Raw genomic sequence first — 24,551 nt, 5'->3', positions numbered from 1 at the left:
CCTCCAAATTTTGGACTCCCAACATGTGTGGACCACATGTTTGGATGCCCAACCCATGTGGCAGAACCACAAATGTGGTTCTCACATGGGCTTTTAGTCCATGGGCTTTTTGGTTCATGGGCTCTTTAGGTTGATGGGCTTTTTAGGGTATATTTTATGGACTTTTTAAATAGAATCAACCATCTTTTCAATCAAATTCGAATTTTTTATTATTGGGCCTAGCCCATATGACATCCAAGGTGGGTCCCATGCACATGGCCGAACAACCCTCTCTTTGGAAAAATTATTTTTGGACTAAGATACCCCTATTTGATCAACACATACCAAAAATGACCAAAATGCCCTCAAACCGGATCGCCTTCAAAGGGAAAGTTAAAAATGTAAAGTCTTCAAGGAAAATCTTCAAAAAATAGCAAGTTTTGAAGTTCACTTCTTTTCGTGGATGATCTCAAACATGATCACTTGGTACCCCCTGAAAATACCCAAAATGCCCTTGACACACAAACATCTCAAGAAAAGTAAAACCCCTGAGAAATTCTAAATTTAGCAAGTTTCCCAAAATTTATGAAATTACTCATGATTTCTCAGACATATTTCGGAGATCAAATGAGACACACTGGAAATGAACCAAATACCCCTGAAGTGCAAAAATAAATGAAATTAGGGAAAACCCTGAGAAACTCCAAAAATAGTAGGTTTCCTAAAATACATGAAATGACTCATGATTTCTTAGACACACTCTGGGGATCAACTCAGACACACTGGAAATGACCAAAATACCCTTAGGTACAAAAATAAAGGAAACCCTGAGAAATTCCAAAAATAGCAGGTTTTCTCACTTGATTGGAAACTTGAATTCTCATATTCCGGAGATTAATTGAACCCCCTAGAGACCTTTAGGATTGCGAATCAAATTTAAAACGCCTAAAATGAGGTGAAATTCACCCTAAAATGCAAGAATACTTAATCTAATGCGGAAGACTGACTTGGGGACTTAACTGACCAACCAAACCTTTCGCCTTTTAAAGCGTAGCAAAATGGGGGTGTTTACATTGGTTCTCGCTCAATTTCCTCATGTATCTCTATTGGAATTTCAGGTTGCTTCTCTAAGCCAAGTGTCACGGACCTTTGGTTTGGGATTGAGGTCCATGCGGCACTTGCGTTGCCTCACAACAAGCAAGTAAGCCTAGCAAGGTTATGAGAATCAAATCTACAAAACAAACACAAATGGAGTGCTAAGTTTCCAAACATACACAAAGCAATAGGGCACGCAAGTAGGCAAATGGTAAGCTTTATTGATGATTCCAAAACAAGTTACAATAGGATCATGCCAAAAGGTCTACAACTCCTAAGGGTCCCCGATCACCCGTTGACTAGAATGGAATCCCTGCTAGGATATGCACTAGCAATGCACCACTCGATGGCCAACCAAGATCTCAGGGTAAAGAGCTTTAGCTACCAACCCCCTTAACCACCAGTGGCGACCAAAGGTGCTATAAACAACGACTTTTGAAGACGCAACGAGACAAGCACGTTTTGGATTTCAATACCAACCACGTCCTCACTACAACATGTACATAGGCATGAGTCTTACATATTACATTGATAGACCAAGTCACGGGCCATAGGCCATGCGAACAGCGCTGGACGAAATGGCCACGTGACACTCCCCCACCCAATCATGTCGACGCCCTCGTCGACATTGCGTCCGTGTAGGTACGTATTTCATCTTCAGTGAGGTGGAGCTTTTCCCTTGGTTCCCAGCTAGCTTCTGAGTCTGGTAGGCCTTTCCACTTGATGAGGTATTCTAGTGTTGGTCTTCGAGAAATTCCTCGCGGCTTGGTGCGTTCAGCCATGATACCCTCAACTTCAGGTGTGAAGGAAGTTGCGTGCGGTTCCTCTCGAACTGATGTGTTTATGGTGTTGTCTTCCTTATCGGCTCGATAGGGCTTCAAACAACTGGCATGAAAGACAGGATGGATTCTGAGCCATGAAGGGAGTTGGACCCGGAAGGAGACGTTACCAACACGCTCAAGGATGGGAAGGGGTCCTTCATATTTTCGAACCAAGCCTTTATGTACTTTGCGGGTAAACTTGAGCTGGCTAGAGTTCAATTTGACTAACACCAAGTCACCAACTTTGAAGTCATCTGGTCTTCTATCCTGATCCGCCCACTTCTTCATCCTCTTTGAAGCTTTCTCCAAATACGCTCTGGCGATGTTTACATTTGTGTGCCACTCTTTTGTCATATGATAAGCAGGGGGCTATTGCCGATATAACCAGCAGCGATGGAATGGGGGGTGGAAGGTTGCCGGCCAGTCGCTAGCTCGAAGGGGCTTTGATTAGATGCAGAGCTCTTTTGTAAGTTGTAGCAAAACTGCGCTACATCGAGTAGGTGAACCCAATTTTGTTGGTTGGCGCTGACAAAGTGTCTCAAGTATTCTTCAAGTAGGGCATTGACCCTTTCTGTCTGTCCGTCGGCTTAGGGGTGTAGGCTGGAGGAGAAGTTTAACTTTGTGCCCAACAACTTAAACAATTCGGTCCACAGGCGGCCTGTGAATCTTGGGTCCCTGTCACTGACAATATTCTGAGGAACGCCCCAATACTTCACAACATGGCGGAAGAATAGTCTAGCTGCCTCCTCTGCACTGCAATATAATGGCGCTGGTATGAAGGTTGCATACTTTGAAAACCTGTCCACGACCACTATGATAGAGCCAAACTCCCCAACTTTGGGTAAGCTCACAATAAAGTCTAGGGAGATACTCTCCCAAGGTCCTTTTGGCACTGGCAACGGGTCTAAGAGTCCCAAGGGCTTGTCCCTTTCCACCTTATCTTGCTGGCAAGTGAGGCACGTCCGAACATACTCTTCCACATCATCGCTCATTCGGGGCCAGTAGTAATTACGTTCGACCAAGGCGAGAGTGCGATGAATCCCAGGGTGCCCTGCCCACAGAGTATCATGGCATTCTCTCAAAAGTTCCTTCCTTAAGTCACCTGATCGCGGAATGTATATTCGACTCCGCTTGGTCAGTAGGAGGCCGTTTTGGGCCCAAAAACGCCGTGATTTCCCCGCCTTCACAAGCTGCATGATAGTTTGGGCAAATGGATCTTTCTCAAGCCCTTCACGAATACGGTCTTGTAGGTTGCTCTTTATTTGACACATGGAGGCATGTTCATCCAATTTCAAGGTGGCCAACTCAGCCTTTCGACTAAGTGCATCGGCTACATGGTTCGATCGGCCCGGCTTGTATTCTAGAACCATGTCAAATTCTGCAAGGAAATCTTGCCATCAAGCTTGTTTTGGTGACAACTTCCTCTGGGTTTGGAAATAGCTTGTGGCTACATTATCGGTCTTGACAACAAACCTGGAGCCAAGAAGGTAATGTCTCCAAACTCGCAAGCAGTGTACTATTGCGGTCATCTCCTTTTCTTGCACGGTGTACTTTCGTTCAGTGTCATTGAGTTTGCGGCTCTCATAAGCAATCGGGTGCCCTTCTTGCATAAGCACACCACCAATAGCATAGTCTGAGGCATCAGTCTGAACTTCAAATGGCAGCGAATGGTTTGGCAGCTGTAGCACTGGCTCCATCTGTAGACACCCCATTTTGACCGTACCTTAAACCTCCCATGTTTGATTGAAACCCCTTCAAATGAATGATTTAGGGTCCCAAACTTCGCCCTAAGCTAGGTTAGAGTTTCGTCTAGGTCCTTACAAAATTTCGTTGGAATCCGAGCTCGTTTGATCAGCAAACGGATTGAATCAATGTCGTAGTTTAAAGCTGTAAGGGGGGGTGGATTATCTGCAGAGGGGGTGCGCCTTTGAGGTGCAAAATTTCGAATTTGCCTTCTGCCAATAGGACAAAGCGGCGGGAGTGCGCTTAGCGAACCGCGCGCTTTATCCATAATTGGAGTGCCAATATCAAAATTTTTTTTTTATATATATAAAAATTTGAGGTTACTGTTAAGAAAAAAAAAATAAAAATCTGAGAAGAGAGAAATCGCAGAGAGAAGAAAAGAGAAGAAGAGAAAGAAGAAATTTGGGTTTTCCATTTTCGCTCAGATTTTCCGATCGAATCTCCCGCAGATCCGGTCATAACCTCCACCATTCCGATCACGTTCGGATCGCCACCTCCTTCTTCTTCTCCGATCTTGCCCCGGTCAAAATCCGGCAAGAATCCGATCGGATCTGTCTGAGATCCACCTTTTCTCCGATCCTCTTCTCCGGCAGCTTGCTGGTTTTGATTTCTTGCAGATCCGGTCATTCCTCTTCTCCTCCGATCAATCCTTCATCTCCGGCCCGGACTCCGGTGAAATTCCATCTTCTCTGGCGAGTTATGCCGGAATCTGGTCAAAAGCTTGGACAAGCTCACCTTCTCCGGCCTTAGCTCCGGTCGTTCCTTTAAACTCCAAGAGAGATCTGAGATCTGAAGAAAGAGTAAGAGATCGGAAAAGATTTAATTTCCAGATCTGAAAAATTCGCAGAGAGAGAGAGGAAGAAAGTTTGTGTTTCACATTTCTGATCATCTTCTCCGATGATATTGCCGTGCTCCGATCATCTCAGATCAATCTTAAGTTTGCAATTGTTTTTGTCTGTTTCTTCTCTTCCTTTTCTTCACCTAGTCTATTTTCATCAATACTCTCTTCTAGCTTTTGAAACCCTAACTCATTTTATGAGATTTATATCTTGATGCCTTAGATCTAAACCCTAGTTTCATTCTTGTAGCTCAAAATCTAATAGATCTGATTTTTCTGGTCAATTTGACCAATCCGAGAGAATCTCATTTTCTAAAAGCAGAGGGAGAGAGATTTGAGAGGGTTTAGAGAAGAAGAATTTGAGAAAAACTAAAAAGAAGAAAGAAATATCTAGAAAAGTAAAGAGAAAGATAGTCGTCTTCTCCTGAGAATCTCACCTAAATCCGGTAGCCATACTTCAAACCTTATCATCATCTACACCGTTCTAGATCTGAAGATCACAAGTAATTCTTGCAACTTGTCGTGCTAGGCTGAATACGAAGACAAGGTAAGTCATTTTATTCCTCTTTCTAGTTTCTTCATTTTGTTCCTTTCATTGCTTAAATTCTAGATTCCTTGTTATTTCCTAAAATTTCATATTTTATTTCTATTTCTCTTTTCATTAATTTCCTTGAGCTTTTCATGATTTCTGCTGTTTCTAATGTTGATATCCTCACTCTCCCTTCGTTTGATTTTTATTTTATTTTTCTCCTTTGATTTTTTTTTTTTTATATATATGATGATTTGTGTAGAATTATCAAGACATTGTTGTACAAGGACATGTTTATGTCATTTAGACAACCTAAGGAATTTGTTTATGATAGGATCTGTGATTTCCCTTTCATAATGAAGATTTTAAATGATGTTGTTCTTTAAGGTTTAAACCAAAATGCAAAAGTTTTATATTGTGGGTGTGATCCAAATCATTTGCTTTATCATTACAGAGTTATGAGAGAATTTTGTCTTAAAATTATTCATGATGCCCTAGTAGACATGAGCTATTGGCTGCTTTTGATCAAGTATATTCAAAATTTGTATTTTACATTGTGTTAGTTTATAAAGAATACTACTTGTTCATTTATTTACTTTAGCTTAATAGAAGCTTTTATTCAGGTTTAATTAGTTACACTAGTTTAACTTGTCTTTTCTTTTGGTCTACATATTTCACAAGGGTTATTTAAATTTTGCCAATTTGTACAACACTAAAGGATAAAATACGCCATGAAATGGTTTTTCATGAAGTTACCTAACAAATCTCATTTCCATCCTTTTTGCTGGAATTCTTTTACCATTCGGTATTCATTAGAATGAATTCTTCTTTGTCTTTTGAAACTCAAATTGTCCTCCTCTAAGGCAAAATTTACGAGCAAGTAAAAACAAAAATATGACAAATGAGAGCCTGTCTTTACATTTGGTAGAGAATTCTAGCAAAGTCTTAATAATTGCATTTCGATTGTAAATCCTTGAATTGTCATGTTTTGATGTCATAGAAACTGAATTTTTTTGGATGCCTATCTGTATGTGTATGGGATGAAGAAATACACTTATATTTCTATTCCAATTTTTCTAAATTATCTGCATTGACATGTTTTAATACTTGCATGAGCTGATCCTTCAATCCCTAAATTGCACGTAGAACCTTAAATTAGTATGGTATAGAAAGAGCTCATTGAAGGTGTTAGTTTATAAGAAAAGATTTTTAATTTGATTCATATTTGGATCTATATGAAGTTTATTTGTTCTATTTTCTGTGGATACATGTGAAGAAACATTAGTATGATCATTTTAAATGTCCTCAAGCCTGTATAATTTGTTTGGGAGTCATTTTATCTGGCTTATTTTTGGTTAGTATACATGGAATAGTTCCAGAACATCTACACTTTAATATGCATAGGGCTCATTTCATACATATTAAGGGACTTTAGCTTTAGTGTGACGTTTGTAGTAAACTATTTTCCTCTTAGTTGATATATGAGAAATGATATGCTGTTTTGTTCCTTCCCTAATAAAACTGTGATGAATTCTTGATAATCATATGGGAAATATATGATAAATTTGAGATGGCTGTAGTAAGATTATCTCTTGGTTAATTTGTAATGTTAATTCAAACAAACCTATTTAACTGCATGGCTTTACTTTATTTCTTTCTTTCTTTCATTGAATTCTCTGATTTCTTGGGGATTGTAATAGTCTTTAGAGCAGTTATTTGTTTCACATTTATAAAAACTAGAGGAATTGCACATGGGGTAATGTTGTTGTAGTACTAACCCAAATATTTTAAGTTTGCTTTATGTCATTTTATTATGCCAGTATAAATGGGAGTGATGTCTGAATGTGCAGAGATTGTATGAGCCGGATTTCCTTGATTTTGGCATTTGGTTGGAATTGTGTAGTTGTAGTTGATACTCTTGTAGGGTGTCTTATTAGCTGTAATTTGTAGAGATATGTAACAATTTTTATTTTTATTTTGCATTACAACTAGAATTTGTATGTCTAAAAATGCATAGATGCTGTCCATGTTGCTACCCCAGGTTTGCATCCAATCCTGCCCTGTTTTAGCGTAGATGCTGCCCCTGTTTGAGCCCAGCTTTTAGCCCCAAATCTGTCCCATGTTTTAGACCTGCTACTAACATTTCAGCTCAAAAATCTGTCTTTGTTCAGCGCAGTTCATGCATAAATCTGCCTTGTTTTGGCTCATGTTTGGTCAATTTTCTGTACAGATTTCATCTATAAATCTGTCCTCTGTTTAAGCACAGTTTTCCCCTACTTGAGCCCTTTTTGCTTGAGCACAGTTTTTCACCTCATTGCTACCCCTGTTTCAGGGCAAATTCTGTCCCCAGTTCAGTCCATGTGGCTGCCCAGTTTCGCACATATATTCATCCTTGTTGCAGCCCCTATGTTTAGCATAGATTTAGCCCTGTTGATTTCCCCAGTTTTCAACACAGTGTTTACCCACAAATCAGCTTTTATTGAGCCCAGTTTTCACCCATAGTTAGTCCCTGTTATAATCCCCCCTCAGTCAGTCAAGTTATCCCCTAATTCATCACTCTAGTATATGGCTATTCTCTCATGTAACAGGGCAGCAGCATGGTAAGTATGTTTATGTTTGTTTAGGTGTGCTTGATGTTGTTTAAATTGGATCTTTAGATTGAGCATGTTGTAATTATACATAGAGATGTCTTCGTATCTCTCGTTAATCTCATATGAATATATGTAAATCTATTGGCATAAATTATGGAATCCATGAGAAGTTGCTTCAATAGAAAAATTATCTTGAGAATTTAACTTTAAATCAAGGTTTAATTTGTTGCTTTAAGATCTAGAAGTTTATTATATTCGTTTCTCTTTTATTTAAATGAATTATTTAATTGAAGAAGGAAATCATATGACTACTCTATTCGATGTTATCGATATGAGTACTGTTTGATTTCAAGGCGGGATATAGAAATATTATCATGTGTATATGATATCAGATGATTACTTTGGCATCATCTGATTCCATTGGAGTCCCCTTATTGGGGTTTGTGGTTGGCATTGAAGTGTTTGATATTGTTTTTACTTTATTAGGCTATCCAGCGGCTGGTTTGGACTAATTAATGTTGTTTATCATTTTATGATTGCTATTCTTACAGATTGGGCACTCTTTAGTTGTAAATCATACTTTGCTAATACTTGATTTGTTTTTATAATAATTGAATGGAAATTTGAGATTACCTGGTAGCCTTTTTTTTCTCTCTTTGATAGACTAACACAGTCTTATAGATTTCTGTTAAATTTCTTTAGATATTAGGATCCCCCCTCATCGCCAGGGCGATGAAGGCGCTAGCCCAAGCCTATCCTTAGGGGACTTGCTCAGTCCGAGTAGCATACCCCTCCTTTGTATATAGGAGACTTGCCCAGTCTCATTCTCTTGCTAAACCTCCTCTTTGTGCGTCGTTTGGTTTTGGGAGAACACCCTACTCGGCTTGGCAGCATACCCCTACCCTTATGGGTATTGGGTTGCACATTTGTTGCACCCTAGGGCTAGGCAGCTGTCCGGCCCGGCTGGGTATTTTACCTTTGCCAAATATGCACAGGGTCTCTTATTCCTTTTTACGTCATTTGTGTTTCGGAGACAAGCCTTGTCTCATGTAAAGAGTTTCCCCTTTAGGAGGCTTACCTAGCCTCATATTAGAGTGGCCTCCTCTTTTAGAGTGAGTCTTTGACTCGGTAGTGTTATTAGAGAGTCTCTGACTCATTTATTCCCCCCCTTTAGTGTTAGTTCGGAGTTTCTCCTTTAAAGTTGTTGATTACTTCGCTTTGATTAGAGGCTAACTCAGTCTTATTAGAGCTTTGCTTGCTTGGGATCTTGGATCGTTTTCTCTCTTCTTGGGACGCTATCTTTCTTGTTGTGGTTCGTCTCTTTGAGACGCTAGTTGCTTATTCGGGGTTTCCCCTTTTGCTTTAGGGCTTTGCTCTAGTTTGTGGTTGTTCTTGCGTATTCCCTTTAAGATTGAAAACATTTAAAGGTTCAGAGCATTGGAAAAGCTTTAAAATCCAAAAACATTAGTAATTTGAAACTCAAAAATATTTGAAAAAACTCTAAAAATATCAAAAACATTTAAAAAAAAACATTAAAACCTTTAAATCATTTGGAGTGTTTAGTTTTATAGCATATTAGGAGAGTTCGATATTCGAACTACGTTGGCTTGATCCTCTTCCACGAGGTACGTAGTGCAGCTTGGGATCCATATCCCAAGTCCAGCCAAACTTTGTAAATAAATGTTTTACCCATTTTTCTTCAAAACCTTGTTTTCAACAAGATCTTCCTCTAGAGTTAGGACCTTGTCTTAGATGGAGGGTTTTAGAGTTAGGGTTTGTCTTTGATTTGTTGTGTGCTTGTTGTGTGTTTGTATTAGAGTTAGGAGTTTGTCCTAGCTAGGAGCGCCTCCGTCCGGTCAGTTGGCGATTCACATCGCCGACTGATGACTAGGTCTAGGATGTGTTAGTGATCCGATTGTTTTCCTTAGGATGCACAGCCTAGTTACACATAGGTTGTAGGAACCACCTGCATTAGCTTAGGGCTAACTAGCATTTAGTTAGGGCATATAGGGAGTCCTAAAATCTACAATTCACTGGAATTTAAATAATCGTTCAAGAAGCTTTAATAACTAGTCCGGTCTTTTAGATCGAGTCTAAGATAGAGGTCTAGGTGTCTTAGGCATCCTACCTTAGAATAGGCGCGAAGAACTACGTTGCCTTGATTCTCGTGGAGGCGGGGATACGTAGGCTTCTTTGGATGAACATCAGACCATCCGAAGACTCGGGCTAAATCGTTTAGAGTCTTAGGATTTGTTGTGTTGTGTTATATTGTATATTTTGTTGTGTTTTCTTACTTTCTTGTGCAGACCTATACCTTTAGCTGTAGCATGCATGTGTTCGTCCACCAGAACTTAGACCCCCTTTAGGCATGTCACTCATAACCTAGCTATGCTTAGGCAACACATCTTTCATTTTATTTTATGGGTGTTTATTATCTTTGTCCTCAGGAAATGCATGCTTAGGTAGACGACTCCTGAGGATTGTTCCCATTTCACATGATTTTTGCCCAAAACTCTTCGAGGTTAATAATAAATGGCATAAGAGACCAAGTGTTCGCACTCGGGCGAATTGGAGGCGCTCTTCGGACCTTCTCCATTCATCATCAGGCACGGACCTTCTGTATCTCTGGTTATCCATTGCAAACAGAGCATTTGTTTTGGTTCCATGGCGTGTCCATGGATGGCGACTCTGAGTTATTTTTAGGTACATCTTGGTTTCGAGCCCTGGCTCCTGATCAGGATGTATCTCATTCGTTTTGTATCGCCACTCATGCTATGCTGCGAGGGTGGCACCTGTTTCGAGAGTTCCTTGGCAGAGCTCTCCTTCACTTTGTGGAGATCCAGAGGGTGTTAGGGACCTGTTCCCTCACCGTCCTCGGATCGGGGTCCACAGGCTGGCGACTCTGCTGGGGACCTTTTGGAACATTGCCTAACTCTGTTAAAATGCCATTTATTACTAACTTTGAAGAATTTTGGGCTAAAATCATTATAAATGGGAATTTAATCGATTAGAATCCAGGGGTGCCAATTAAATGCGTAAATAAAACAAGGGTTCACACACCACTTTCATCCATGCATATATTATCTGTTTTGTGGTTATTTTCTGCTATGGTTTGCTTTGGATATACTATCAGATGACCTATTCGAGATACTATGAGTAGGAGCCGTGAGGGCTATACCCGCCTTCTAGTGCCACCGCACCAGTAGTATACTCAGCACCTGGACACTTCGTGTGTAAAACGGACATAGTTCGTACACTGGACTCTATGTCACAGTGTACAACTAACTATGCACCCGGCCAGGTGGACCTCGCATCGGTACCTCTTCTATATATTGCATTGTCCTCTTGTTTGCATATAAGGACGAACATGTGTTACTTACACTTGTAGAGCCTAGAGTTAGGGGCCTTATCCTATCTATAGATTAGGGTAGCTCACTTCATGTGGCTACAGACGCAGTTGTAGTACACTCATCAGTCTGTCAAGGGTCAAGATTTTCTTGACTCTGCTAAATTAGACTAGTGATGGTGCCCCTGGTTAGGGTGTATGCATGTATATATATTTATATTTATTGATTATTAGATTAGGGCCTACTTATTTAGTGAGGTTCCTTATTTAATCCAATCAATCATATCAATCATTTTTTTCAGATTTAGACCTAGCCATGTGGTTCTTTCTTTGTCGCCCTTATGACTATGGTCTATCTTTTGATTCTTTCATGGTAAAGTCGATCCTATTAGACTCGAGCCTACTCTTCTTGTGAGGTTTCCTTGTCTAAGTTTATCATTAGTATCAGTTCATCTTTCGGATTTGGACCTGGTCAGTGGATTCTATTTTGACACTATTATGGCCATGGCCTCCATCTTGTTTCGTTGATGATAAATTCAATCTTGGTATTTCTTGATTCTTAGACCAGGACCTACTTCTTAGTAAGAGCTTCTTATCTAAGTTGATCAAATATATCCATCCATCACGCAGATTTTAGATCTGGTCATTGACCTTACTTTGTCATTCTTATGACCATGATCTATCATCCAGTGACTATCCGTTTGATCCATATTTTACCCTTGGATCCTATCGAGATCATTGATGGAAAAGTTTGATCCTGTTTGTATCCTACCTGTATCCTTTGAGCATGTGATTTTTTGTCAATACCTTTCCTTTTGTATCTCAATATTTAGAGTCGACCTCATTCTCATTTTATTTACCTTCCTTGATTATCAGGTGATTTATCATGTCTAATGAAGTGTTGAAAGAGTGGATTTCTGATCGTAGAGGTGGTCGCCTTAGCTTCTCTGGTCATGACTTTTCCCATTTCTACCGTCTTGCTACCCATAAGATTGACTGGAACCTCCTTAAGGCAGCCGCCACTTTTTGGCAGCCGGATGTCCATGTGTTTCGATTCGGCATGCAAGAGGTCTGCCCCATTTTTGACGAGTGGTGTTATCTGATGGACCGTGATCGCTCTGGCCCCTTGGTCAAAATTGATACCAAGTTAGGTTATAATCATGTCTTTGAGCAGCTTATCTCCTCTCAGGTTGTTCCAGTTAAATCCATCTTAGGGGAGAAAGGTGTGTCCATTAAGCAATTGGTCAAATTTTTTGCTCAGCCTGGTAAGCTAACCAAGGAATTCCAAACCAGCCGTAGTCATGCCCTGGTTTTGTGTGTTTATGCCAAATGGTTACTTTCCCAAGATATCCATTATGCTTCCCCTAAACTTTTAGACTTTGTACATCAAATTTCCAAAGGGAGTAATCCGATCCCCACCATGCTTGCAGAAACCCTAAATGGATTGGATGACATTGTCAATGGAGTCCGTACCACTTTTGCTGGATCCCCAGTCCTTCTGTACATTTGGCTCTGTTTAAAACTCCAAATTTATGTACCTTTGCAAAACAAGGACTTTACCTTGTCCAAGTTTGACCAATGGGAACAGAAATTTTTTTCCTATTCTAAGGCTGAATGGATTGAGTGGTTAGCTTCCCGCCAAGCTGATCAAATTGCTTGGTGGTTCCCTGTTTATCATCAGTTCGTGACCCAGACCCGAGCTAGTAGAATTGTTCAATTTCTTGGTCTGGAGAAAACCTCATTCTATATCCCAGACCGTATCTTCCGTCAGTTCGGAGGATTTCAAACTGAATGTTCGCATGGGGATTTTCGAACTGAGTTTTATATCCCAGCACCTGATCGTCCTCTTGTACAATTCAATTGTCATATTGCCGAGGAAATCTGTAGAGATTGGGATCATAAAGTAATGCGATTATCGTGGGGCTTGCGAGGCAAGACTTATTGTGGAGTATCCGAGGGGTATTATCAGTGGTTATTGGAGAACATCGAAAATCGTAAACCTAAGAGGGCTAGGTTGGAAGAAAAAGACGATTGAGAATCTTCATCTATCTTGTCCTGAGCATCCTATTGTTCAGAATTTCACTGTTTTGGCCATGCTATCCTTTCTTTTACCAGTTCAACTGTTGTAATCGCAGTTCAAATTTTATCAATAAAAGTGTGTTTGTTTTCTCTTATCTTTATTTGCTCAAAATGTCTTATTTCACTCATCACTCATTTAATCTAATATGTTAATTTCCATTCAGGATTCTAAAAGAGAGCAACCATCGCTCCATCAAAAGAAAACCAGTCCAAACCTACCTGGTCTAGATCTTCCTCTGTTTCTAGACTTGTCCGTCATTTTGACTCACCTATATCATCCAGAGAATCTTTATCCCCTACCTTTGAGTTATCTAACTCATCTGAGTCTGACCAAATGGCTGATATAACTGATCCCATGATGGTCATTCAAGAAATGTTGAGAAACATGTCTCGAGATATCTCGGGATTGAAAGAAGAAATGGCCGTGCTGAAATCTCAGAATACTGACAAGACCTCTACTTCTAGAGCGCCTGTCATCCAGCCTACTCCTTCTGCATTTCCTGCTCCCAATAGACCTCATGTGCTTGCTGAGGAGATTGACCTCGACGAGGGCCAATATGCTGAAGAGTATTGTGCTCCGCAGACAAATAGGGAGAGTGAGTTATTCAATATGTGTCAGAAGATGGCCAAGGACATTGAAAACATGAAGTTTCAAGGGCCGAAAAGATTCGACATTTCCGAGTACTTTGAGACTCCTACTGTTACTTTGCCGCCGAAGTTCAAAGCGCCGGATTATGATAGGTACGATGGCACTGGATGCCCCAGAAACCATGTCAGATGGTTCATAACCCTCTCTCAGCAGCACGGGTTGAGCCGTGAACAAATGGCTCAGCTATTTCCCATGTCTTTCATAGGAATAGCTAAGAAGTGGTTTATGAGGTTAAAGCCGGAAGAAACAAGATCTTTGGATGATATATCGAACTTGTTTGTTGAACAATTTTCGATGGAGGAGGGGATCGAGATAACAAAGAGAGACCTGAAGCAGCTAAAGCAAGGTCCTCAGGAAACTTTCACGTTGTTTATCAGGCGCTGGAGGCGCAAGTCTGCTCAGTTGAGTCAGAGGATGCCAGAAGAAGATCAGATCAAATTGGTGATCAAAAGTCTGTCTCCACAATACTTCCATTTCATTGCACCCCAGCATTATCCCAGTTTTGATCATTTGATTAAAACTGGCACCCAGACGGAGGATGCTATAGCCAAGGGGCTTAGAGCAAAGGCACTGTCTGATGTGCGGGAAGGCAAGAGGCCTATGGCCCCTCCTAAAGAAGTTCATACAATGAACTATTTCAAGCCGGCTTTCAGACCAGAGGTCAAGGCTGTCGCTGAGGTGGCTAGACCAGTAAGAAAAAATGTTTTCAGACAATTCGATCCCCTCCCTTACCCTTTACCAATGATATTGAAAAAGCTGGTAAGAGACAAAAAGATAAAACTTCCGGATCTGAAACCTGTGCCGAATCCATTACCACCATACTGGAGACTGGATCAGCATTGTGAATATCACAGGAATTCTGGTCATCTAACTGAAAATTGCCTCGCCTTGAAGCATGCAATTCAAAATCTGATTGATAAAGATGAGCTCTCAGTTAAAGGGCGAATATTACTCAGAATCCTCTCCCGAATCATCGTGCTGCTCCTCCTCCTACAGCAAATGCCATCTTTCGTGATGAGCCCATTCTTGATCCATCTACCCTTATATGTGCTATCATGACAGATAACACATATGTTTTGGAGTTTGACGAGGAAGAACTTCAGGATGTGAAAGGGAAGCAGCCCTATATATTGTCATTCAGTGACATAGAAATTGCTGAGTCCTCTTCGTCTCAGTCGTGTACCTCTCATTATGGTGATATGGGGAAAGAAGGGAAAACTCCATATGTTTTGGAAATGGATGATTTCCAGCAAGAAGATGTCAGAATTCCTTACGTTTTGAGTATGGATGACGATGAGCTGTTGCTGCTGGATGATCAATGTGACGAGATGCGTCACATGACCAGAGGAGGGCGAGTCTTTAAACCTCCTGAGTTGAGCGCTGACAATCCGGCAGAGATTGCAAGAGCTGCTGATGGCCAGAGGCAGAATCGGTTCGTGGTGAATGAAGAAGATGATAATCTTCTGAAGCAGTTGAAGAAAACCCAAGCAAATATCTCTGTTTGGGGTCTATTGATGTCATCTTCGAAACACCGGAAAGTGGTGTTGAAAGAGTTGAATTCTGCCCAGGTGTCTGTTGAGATAACTCCTGACGAGCTTGTCAGCGTAGTTTCCGTGGCCAGAACAGCGAAGACTCTTTCGTTCACAGACAGTGATTTGCCCCCAGAAGGGAAGGACCATACAAAGCCGCTCCGAATTTCTGTTGTTTGCAACAAAAAGAAGGTGCCTGAAGTCCTTATCGATAATGGGTCTGCCCTGAACGTATGCCCATTAAGTACAGCAACTACTTTGGGTTTTGGACCTGAGAGCTTCATTCCTTCAGATCAGGGTATTTTGGCCTATGATGGGACTAGGCGTGATGTGATAGGGACCTTAATAACTGAAGTGCAAATAGGTGGAGAGGAATTCGATATTGAGTTCCAAGTTCTTGATATTAAGGCCTCCTTTCTGTTGTTGATCGGTCGCCCATGGTTACATAAGGTTGGAGCTGTCCCATCCACCTTACATCAGAAATTAAAATTCATTTTGAACCATAAGGTGATTACTGTTAAAGGAGACCTGGATTTTGAGGTGGGTCAGATTTCGCAGGAATTGATCCTGGGAAAAGAGGGAGATATTAGTTTGACTGGTTTCTCCTTGGAGGTGGCGACTATAACCGTTAAAGAAGCGATGAATGAAGAAATCTTTTTCTTAAGCAGTACAAATTCCAATGTTGTCAGAATGATCCGTCTGCAAGGTTATATCCCGGGTGCAGGACTGGGCAGATACCATCAGGGTATGACTGAATGCCCAGTATTCAAGACCTTTAATGGTTTGTTTGGGCTTGGGTATGAACCAACCAAGGCAGAGGTCAAAGAAATGAAGCGTTACATGATGAAATGGGCAGAATGTCGCCGCAGAGGTATGGACTTACCGATGGGACCATTTGATCTAAGAATGAATGGGCGTTTCCGTAAGGAAGGAGCAAATTTTCCTTTCTGTGGCTTTACTGAAACCTGGATAGACGAGTCTACTGGGCAGAGACTTCCTGGGTTAGAAATTTTCTTTGATTGTGATTTGGATGATGAGCCGATAAGTTTGTAGACCGCTGAATTAGACTGGGAAGATGCAGTGGGGCCAGATGCACTAAACTCCCTTTTCCATGAGAGTTCGCAGATTGTAGCCGTGATCAGCAAGAACCCTCTCATACTGAATCCCACTCATCTTATTACCCCGGCTGAGAGACCTTTGACTAATTGGACCTCTCAGGTTTTACCTCAGGTTACTTTCCAGTCCTGTCATTCTCCCTCAAAAGAGTCAGTTGTTTATAAGTATGTGTCTTTCTCTGAGTCTAATTCAGGGTCTTCCATTTCTAATGATTCTTTTAATGCAGGTACTGTAGAAGTCAAGTCTATTTCTGAAGTCGGTGATGAGTCCATTTCACCTAGTGAAGTCGAGTTGGAGGCTGTTTCTGCTGATGAGCCTGGCGTTTCTTCTTTACATTTGTTTGAATCGGTTGATACTGATGTCAACCTATCATTTGAGTCTGTAAATACATTTCATGAGTCCATTGTAAAGCCTGATGTGGGCCATTCGTCATTGGATGTATTCAATTCTACTTTCAATGAAATAAAGGAGTTTTCTTCTATGTATATTCCTGTTTCTGTTTCATCTACTGAATCTGCTTTAAAATCTGATAATAATAATGATAATCAAGATTCCCCCTCTGATGAGGATGCCGACGAAACTTCCCCTGAAATCAAACACATGATTCAACAGGAGGAGAGTCGCCGAGCAAAACCACTTGAAGAGGAGATTGAAATTGTGAATATTGGTGATGAAACCTTAATTCGGGAAATAAGGATTGGAAAAACTTTATCTCCTGAAGAGCGCAAAGAATTAATCTCTTTACTTAAAGAGTTCAAGGAGGTCTTTGCTTGGTCTTATGATGACATGCCGGGATTAAGTGAGGAGATTGTTCAGCACAAATTACCCTTAATCCCTGGCATTAATCCAAAGAAGCAAAAACTCCGAAAACTCAAAACTGAATGGGAGTTAAAAGTTTATGAAGAAGTCAAGAAGCTTCTAGAGGTGAAATTCATCCAAGTGGTTGAATACCCTGAATGGCTCGCTAATGTAGTACCAGTGCCCAAGAAGGATGGGAAGGTTCGAATGTGTGTTGATTTTCGAGACCTGAACAAAGCAAGTCCAAAGGACGATTTTCCATTGCCAAACATTGATCTCCTGGTGGATAATACGGCTGGACATGCACTCTTATCCTTTATGGATGGATTCTCCGGGTATAATCAGATTAAGATGGCACCCGAAGACATGATGAAAACAACGTTTATCACTCAGTGGGGTACTTACTGCTACAGAGTAATGCCATTTGGTTTAAAGAATGCTGGTGCGACTTATCAGAGGGCTGCAACTACTCTTCTTCATGATATGATTCACAAAGAAGTCGAAGTCTATGTAGATGATATGATTGTTAAAGCAAAGACTAGACCGGAGCATACAGTTGCCTTGAGAAAATTCTTTGAGAGAATCAAGAAATATCAGCTTCGTTTGAATCCTAACAAATGTGTATTTGGAGTTACATCAGGGAAACTCCTTGGATTTATGGTCAGTGAAAGAGGAATTGAGGTGGATCCTCAAAAGATCAAGGCAATCCAGGAAATGGAACCGCCAAGAATAGAAAGGCAGATCAGAGGTTTCCTTGGGAAAGTTCAATACTTGAGAAGGTTCATATCTCATTTAACTATGAAATGTGAACCAATTTTCAAGCTTTTAAAGAAGAGCTCCTCGAAGAAGTGGAATGATGAATGCCAGGAAGCGTTTGAAAAAGTTAAGCAATGTTTATCTTTGCCTCCTGTCTTATCACCCGTCATTCATGGCCAACCCTTGTTGATGTATTTGTCGATTACAAGTACTGCGATGGGTTGTATGCTTGCTCAGAAAGATCCAGAGTCTAAGCGAGAAAAGCCTATCTATTATATCAGTAAGAAGATGCTAGAATATGAGTTAAAGTACACTATTTTGGAAAAGACTTGTCTAGCATTAGTTTGGGCTACCCAAAGGCTTAGGCACTATCTGTTATCGAACAAGGTATTTTTATTATCACGGATGGATCCGTTAAAGTACTTGTTTGAAAAACCTGCCCTTACAGGAAGAACTGCAAGGTGGTTATTGTTATTGTCTGAGTTTGACATCACTTATGTCACTCAGAAGTCCATCAAAGGACGGGTTATAGCAGAGCAATTGGCTGATGCTCCTGTTGAGGAGAATGCTTTCTGAAGGCTGAGTTTCCTGATGAAGAGATCATGGATATTGAAGAAGAAACTCCGAGTACCAGATGGTCGATGTATTTTGATGGAGCGGTCAATAACCGAGGTCAAGGAGTGGGTGCTGTTTTGATATCTCCAAAGAAAGAGTATATCCCTATATCCATTAAACTGCAGTTTGAGTGCACAAACAACATGGCAGAGTATGAAGCTTGTATTGCAGGGCTTGAGGCAGCTTTAGCTCTTCAAATTCAGGACATAGATGTGTTTGGGGACTCAATGCTCATTATTTGTCAGATCAATGGGAAATGGAAAACTCGAGAGGATAAATTGATTCCTTATAATACATATTTGGAATTTCTGGTTAAAAAATTTAAGAATATCATTTTTACTCACCTGTCGAGAACCAGGAACCACTTTGCTGATGCTTTGGCTACTTTGGCTTCGATGCTTGACATCTCTGCAACTATGGAAGTTCAACCCTTAGCTGTGAGATTACAGTGGGCTCCTGCGCATGTGAATGCGATTGAAATATCAGCCAGGTGTCCAGATGGGAAGCCGTGGTTTATTGATATCAAGAATCTCATTTCTGGTAAAGGACATCCTCCTGAAGCTTCGAGCAAAGAGAGGAAGACTCTTCAAAGATTAGCTGCCAACTTCATCATTTGTGGTGAAGAGCTGTACCGGCGATCTTTTGATGGTATACAACTCCTGTGTGTGGATGAGGACAAAGCTGCAGAGCTTATTGAGCAGACCCATGAAGGAGTCTGTGGCCCTTATATGAATGGGAAGATGTTATCTAGAAAGATTTTGAGACTTGGTTTTTATTGGCCCACAATGGAAGCAGACTGCTTTGCCTTTGTGAAGAAATGTCACAAGTGCCAGGTCTATGCAAATCTCATTCATATTCCTCCTTCAGAGTTGCATTCTTTGTCTTCGCCATGGCCATTCTCAATATGGGGAATAGACATAATTGGGAAGATTTATCCGAAGTCCTCGAGCGGGCATGAGTACATTTTGGTAGCTATCGATTATTTTACAAAGTGGATCGAGGCTGCATCCTATGCTTCCATAACTTCGAACACAGTTGCGAAGTTCATTCGTGCGAATATTATCTGTAGATACGGAGTACCTCATGAGCTGATTTCAGATAATGGATCGCATTTCAAAAAGGAGGTTTTGCACCTGTGTGAAGAGTTCAAAATAAGACATCATAAGTCATCTCCTTACAGACCTCAAACAAACGGGGCTGTAGAGGCAGCGAATAAGAATATCAAAGTCATTATCAGTAAGATGACTGAGACTTATAAAGACTGGTCGAACAAACTTCCATATGCTTTGTGGGCTTATCGGACATCGATCAGATCTTCGACAGGTATGACTCCGTATTCTTTGGTGTACGGAATGGAAGCGGTTTTGCCGGTTGAGCTGAGAATTCCCTCTTTAAGAGTAATGATAGAGGCTAGCTTACCAGAGTCTGAGTGGGCAAGAGCCAGACATGATGAGCTGCAGATGATAGATGAGAAGAGGCTGAGAGCCTTATATCACATTCAGGGATATCAAAGGCGGATTGAGAGAGCTTTCAACAAGAAAGTTCGAGTCCGTGATCTGAAGCCAGGAGATTTGGTTTTGAAGTCCAATAGGGCACCGATATTTGATCCGAGGGGGAAATTCAGGCCAAACTGGTCTGGTCCTTACATTATTGATGAAGTCCTGCCTGGAAAAGCCGTAAGACTCCTAAATGAAAGCGGAGGAAAATTAAATGAACCTACAAACCTGGATCAACTAAAAAAATATTATGCCTGATACACCAGGAGGCCATTTTGATTGATTTGAGCTTTGAGCCAACAACCTATATGTTTAAAACCATTTGCAAACCCTTTGAGCCAATAAAAAATATATTTCCTTTCTTTGACAAACTCAAAACCAGGGGCATCTTTTATGAGTTGCGTCATAAAAGATATTGAACCTGAACTACGTTATGACCTGATCCCTTTTTACGGTACGTAGGTAGCCTGATTAATTCAGGTTTGGTCACATCTTTCGTAATATTTTGAAAATAGAAATTCTTGAAACCCCAAATGGGCGAACTACGCAGACCTGATTCCCATTTTCTTCAGGGATACGTAGGCAGTCTGGAAGGTCCAGATTCGGTTTAAAAACATTCAAACACACCAATGTTTACCCTGCTTGAACCTAAGCCTACCTGAAAGTCCTTCTGGTGTATTTTAGGCCCAGGTTTGTAGAGAAACAGAAAGAAAAAAAAATGATGGAGTCTTAGACCCGCTAGACCGGAAACCCGCAAGGGCGGTCTAGTCAAAAGTTAGGGTCATTCACCCGCTAAGCTGAAAACCCGAAGGGGCGGCTTAGGCAAAAATTAGGGTGCAGAGCCTGCTGGATGGAAAATCTGCAAGGGCAGACAGTCCAGTCAAAAATTAAGGCATGCGGTCCGCTAAATCGAAAACCTGAAAAGGCGATTTGGTCTTGGCAATGACTTCATGCAGAAAGGGCAATTTCCAAGAGCCAGCTAAACTTTCTTTTTCTTTGGCATTACTTCAATGTCTGAATAAGCGCCAGCAAGGTTTTCTTTGATACTCTCTGAATTAAGGAGATTGAGACTAAGCAATCCAAAGGGATAATAACCATAACTGAAATACTGAAAAGAGGAATGAAACACCTTTAAACGCGGTATTCAAAAGATTCTAAGAGTGTTTGGCTTTTACCATTTTAAAACATTTATCAGTCTAAGAAGCGGATTCAGTTTCTCTTAGTGTAAAAGTCATGTATTGTTAAAGTCTTCGTTTGTTACTTGTCAAAGTCTTTCCTTTGTCGGGTCGAGTTCAAGTTCTGAGGTCTTGTTAGTCAAAGTTCTCCCAAAGCTGGGGTGATAAAAAACCCTCAGAGAAGTAAAGAATTCATGGTTCCCGTGGATAATGTGAGACTGAGCAAAGTTCAGAAAGTGGCAGACTCTTAAACTCTTTTGCAGTATCAGCAGGTGGCGGAAATAAAGAGAATTTTGAGCAGAACAAATTTCTTGTACCCTGTGAAAAGCCTTGTAAATTCAAGTGTTCATGAGAAGAATCTTTTGTAAAACCCAAGTGTTTGATAATGAAAAGCCTTTGGCCTGTTTTTCTTGTTTTGCTTTATAATGAATCTTGTTATGGAAATAATCATACTAGGGGCATCTTTTATAACTTACGTCATAAAAGATGTCAAGCAAGCGATGATGCTTGAGATGGATATTTTCGTCAGATATCGACTAGAGAAGTTCGAGCATGCTCTTTTGAGTCGAGCTCCTCAGTCTAGTTGATCTCCTTTGGAGTCAGGTCTTTTGGAAATTCTTTACCCCAATGGAGTCTAAAATTTATTCTAGCAATTTTCAAACTTCTGTTGAATATTTTTCATTTTTGATAAAGGATTGATACCTGAAAATTTCTTCAAGTTACTTGAGTTCGGTCTTTGATCAGAATCATGCTTTTTAGTCACTCTTTGTGAAAGATGACTAGTCCATCAATAAGAGTTGATCTTTTCCTTCAATTGTTTTTGAGTTTTGACTAGTAAGGAAGAAAGTTATCTGAATCTATGTTTCGTGGCCTGATCATTTTCTTTCATCAATTTGAAAGTTTATAATGTCTTCTCCTTCAATCATCTATTGTTTTGAGTTTCTAATAAGATTAGGCATTGATTGCTCCGTGTTTCACGGGCTGATTTAATTTCATCTTATTGAGGAGTTTCCAATAAAGTTGGAAATTACTGGAGTCTATACTGCGTGGTTTGATTTTTTTCTTTAGTGTTGAAATAAGATTTTTTTGGTTTTATACTCGTTTTGATGAAGTTCTTCATACAAGGATAAAAAAAAAAAAAAAAATCTTTGAGTGTTTGGTTTTGTATCTATATGGAGCTGGTTTATGCGGCAACATATAAATCAAGGTTGATCCGCAATGTGTCGCTACCTAACGAAGTTGGGAGTCAGGCATATCTGCGAAGAGATTCTTGTAGAGCTGGTTTATGCAGCGCTATATAAATCTTAGGTGATTCGCTACCTTGAAAGAGAGGAGTCAGAGTTACCTTGATAGCTAAACAGATGGATTTTCAGCAATGGTCTGTATAGCTATCGCCCCGTTTTTAAACTCTTTGAGTGTTTGGTTTTATGTTTAAGATTCGCATTGGAGCTGGTTTATGCAGCACCACATTTGTTTTGAAAAGTCACATGGAGTTGGTTTATGCAGCACCACATTTGTTTTGAAAAATCATATAGGGCTGGTTTATGCAGTACCGCATTTGTTTTGAAAAATCACATAGGGCTGGTTTATGCAGCACCACATTTGTTTTGAAAAATCATGGAGCTGGTTTATGCAGCACCGCATTTATTTTGAAAAATTGCATGGAGCTGGTTTATGCAACACCATGTTTTTGAAAAAGAAATCTTCGGATGTTTGGTTTTGAAATATCTGTAAAGGATTCATATGGATCTAGTTTTTGAAGAACCGTACGAATCTGGATTTTTATGAAGCTGGTTTATGCAGCATCCCATTTAAAAAAAAAAAAAAAAACTCTTTTAATGTTTGGTTTTATGCTTGTTTTTTAATATCTATGAAAGGTTCATATGGATCTGGTTTGTCCAGAACCATACGAATTTAGATTTTCATGTAGCTGGTTTATGCGACACCATATAAAGAAAAAAAATTCTTTTGTTTAGATTTTATATTTGTTTTGAGAAGGTTTTGATATAAAAATCTTAGAGTGTTTATGATTTGTGTTTGTTTGTTTAGTTGAGTCATGAGCGTTGGAGAGAGGCTATCTCTTTGAGATGTCATGGTTATTTTTTTGTTATAGGGTTAGCGAGAGATCACTTCCCTATTTGCTTTGAATCTTATAGTCTCTTTTTGTTGTTTTACTTTTGTGGATATCATCTTTGAACCGAAAAACTCAAAATTTACTTTGTTTTGTTTTCGGGTCGATCAAAATGAGTTGTCAGTTCGGCTTTGGCATTCACGCGACAAGCACGCTCTGCCAAAGAGGGGCATCTGTAGACACCCCATTTTGACCGTACCTTAAACCTCCCATGTTTGATTGAAACCCCTTCAAATGAATGATTTAGGGTCCCAAACTTCGCCCTAAGCTAGGTTAGAGTTTCGTCTAGGTCCTTACAAAATTTCGTTGGAATCCGAGCTCGTTTGATCAGCAAACGGATTGAATCAATGTCGTAGTTTAAAGCTGTAAGGGGGGGTGGATTATCTGCAGAGGGGGTGCGCCTTTGAGGTGCAAAATTTCGAATTTGCCTTCTGCCAATAGGACAAAGCGGCGGGAGTGCGCTTAGCGAACCGCGCGCTTTATCCATAATTGGAGTGCCAATATCAAAATTTTTTTTTTATATATATAAAAATTTGAGGTTACTGTTAAGAAAAAAAAAATAAAAATCTGAGAAGAGAGAAATCGCAGAGAGAAGAAAAGAGAAGAAGAGAAAGAAGAAATTTGGGTTTTCCATTTTCGCTCAGATTTTCCGATCGAATCTCCCGCAGATCCGGTCATAACCTCCACCATTCCGATCACGTTCGGATCGCCACCTCCTTCTTCTTCTCCGATCTTGCCCCGGTCAAAATCCGGCAAGAATCCGATCGGATCTGTCTGAGATCCACCTTTTCTCCGATCCTCTTCTCCGGCAGCTTGCTGGTTTTGATTTCTTGCAGATCCGGTCATTCCTCTTCTCCTCCGATCAATCCTTCATCTCCGGCCCGGACTCCGGTGAAATTCCATCTTCTCTGGCGAGTTATGCCGGAATCTGGTCAAAAGCTTGGACAAGCTCACCTTCTCCGGCCTTAGCTCCGGTCGTTCCTTTAAACTCCAAGAGAGATCTGAGATCTGAAGAAAGAGTAAGAGATCGGAAAAGATTTAATTTCCAGATCTGAAAAATTCGCAGAGAGAGAGAGGAAGAAAGTTTGTGTTTCACATTTCTGATCATCTTCTCCGATGATATTGCCGTGCTCCGATCATCTCAGATCAATCTTAAGTTTGCAATTGTTTTTGTCTGTTTCTTCTCTTCCTTTTCTTCACCTAGTCTATTTTCATCAATACTCTCTTCTAGCTTTTGAAACCCTAACTCATTTTATGAGATTTAT

At 40.4% G+C, this 24,551-nt stretch overlaps 1 protein-coding gene and 1 pseudogene across 1 annotated transcript; both read right to left on the bottom strand.

Annotated features, from left to right (window-relative positions):
• Positions 1-1,679: 1,679 nt before the first annotated feature.
• On the bottom strand, positions 1,680-2,249 carry LOC143859700 (uncharacterized). The gene has a single exon (XM_077370350.1). It carries the CDS (start codon positions 2,247-2,249, stop codon positions 1,680-1,682), a length of 570 nt encoding a protein of 189 aa, XP_077226465.1.
• A 233-nt stretch (positions 2,250-2,482) lies between these two features.
• LOC143859699 (uncharacterized) overlaps positions 2,483-24,551 on the bottom strand; it is a 32,723-nt pseudogene continuing 10,654 nt past the window's right edge.

This window comes from Tasmannia lanceolata, unplaced genomic scaffold (genome assembly GCF_043159265.1).
Source record: "Tasmannia lanceolata isolate RefF3 unplaced genomic scaffold, GAP_Taslan_0.1 ptg000036l, whole genome shotgun sequence".
NCBI lineage: Eukaryota > Viridiplantae > Streptophyta > Magnoliopsida > Canellales > Winteraceae > Tasmannia > Tasmannia lanceolata.
Note: the sequence above shows the minus strand (reverse complement) of the source record. Positions and strands in the feature narration are given on the sequence as shown.

What these genes read in the sequence shown, in the direction of transcription:
- LOC143859700 (XM_077370350.1), bottom strand. Translation starts at nt 2,249, where the DNA reads ATGACAAAAGAGTGGCACACAAATGTAAACATCGCCAGAGCGTATTTG.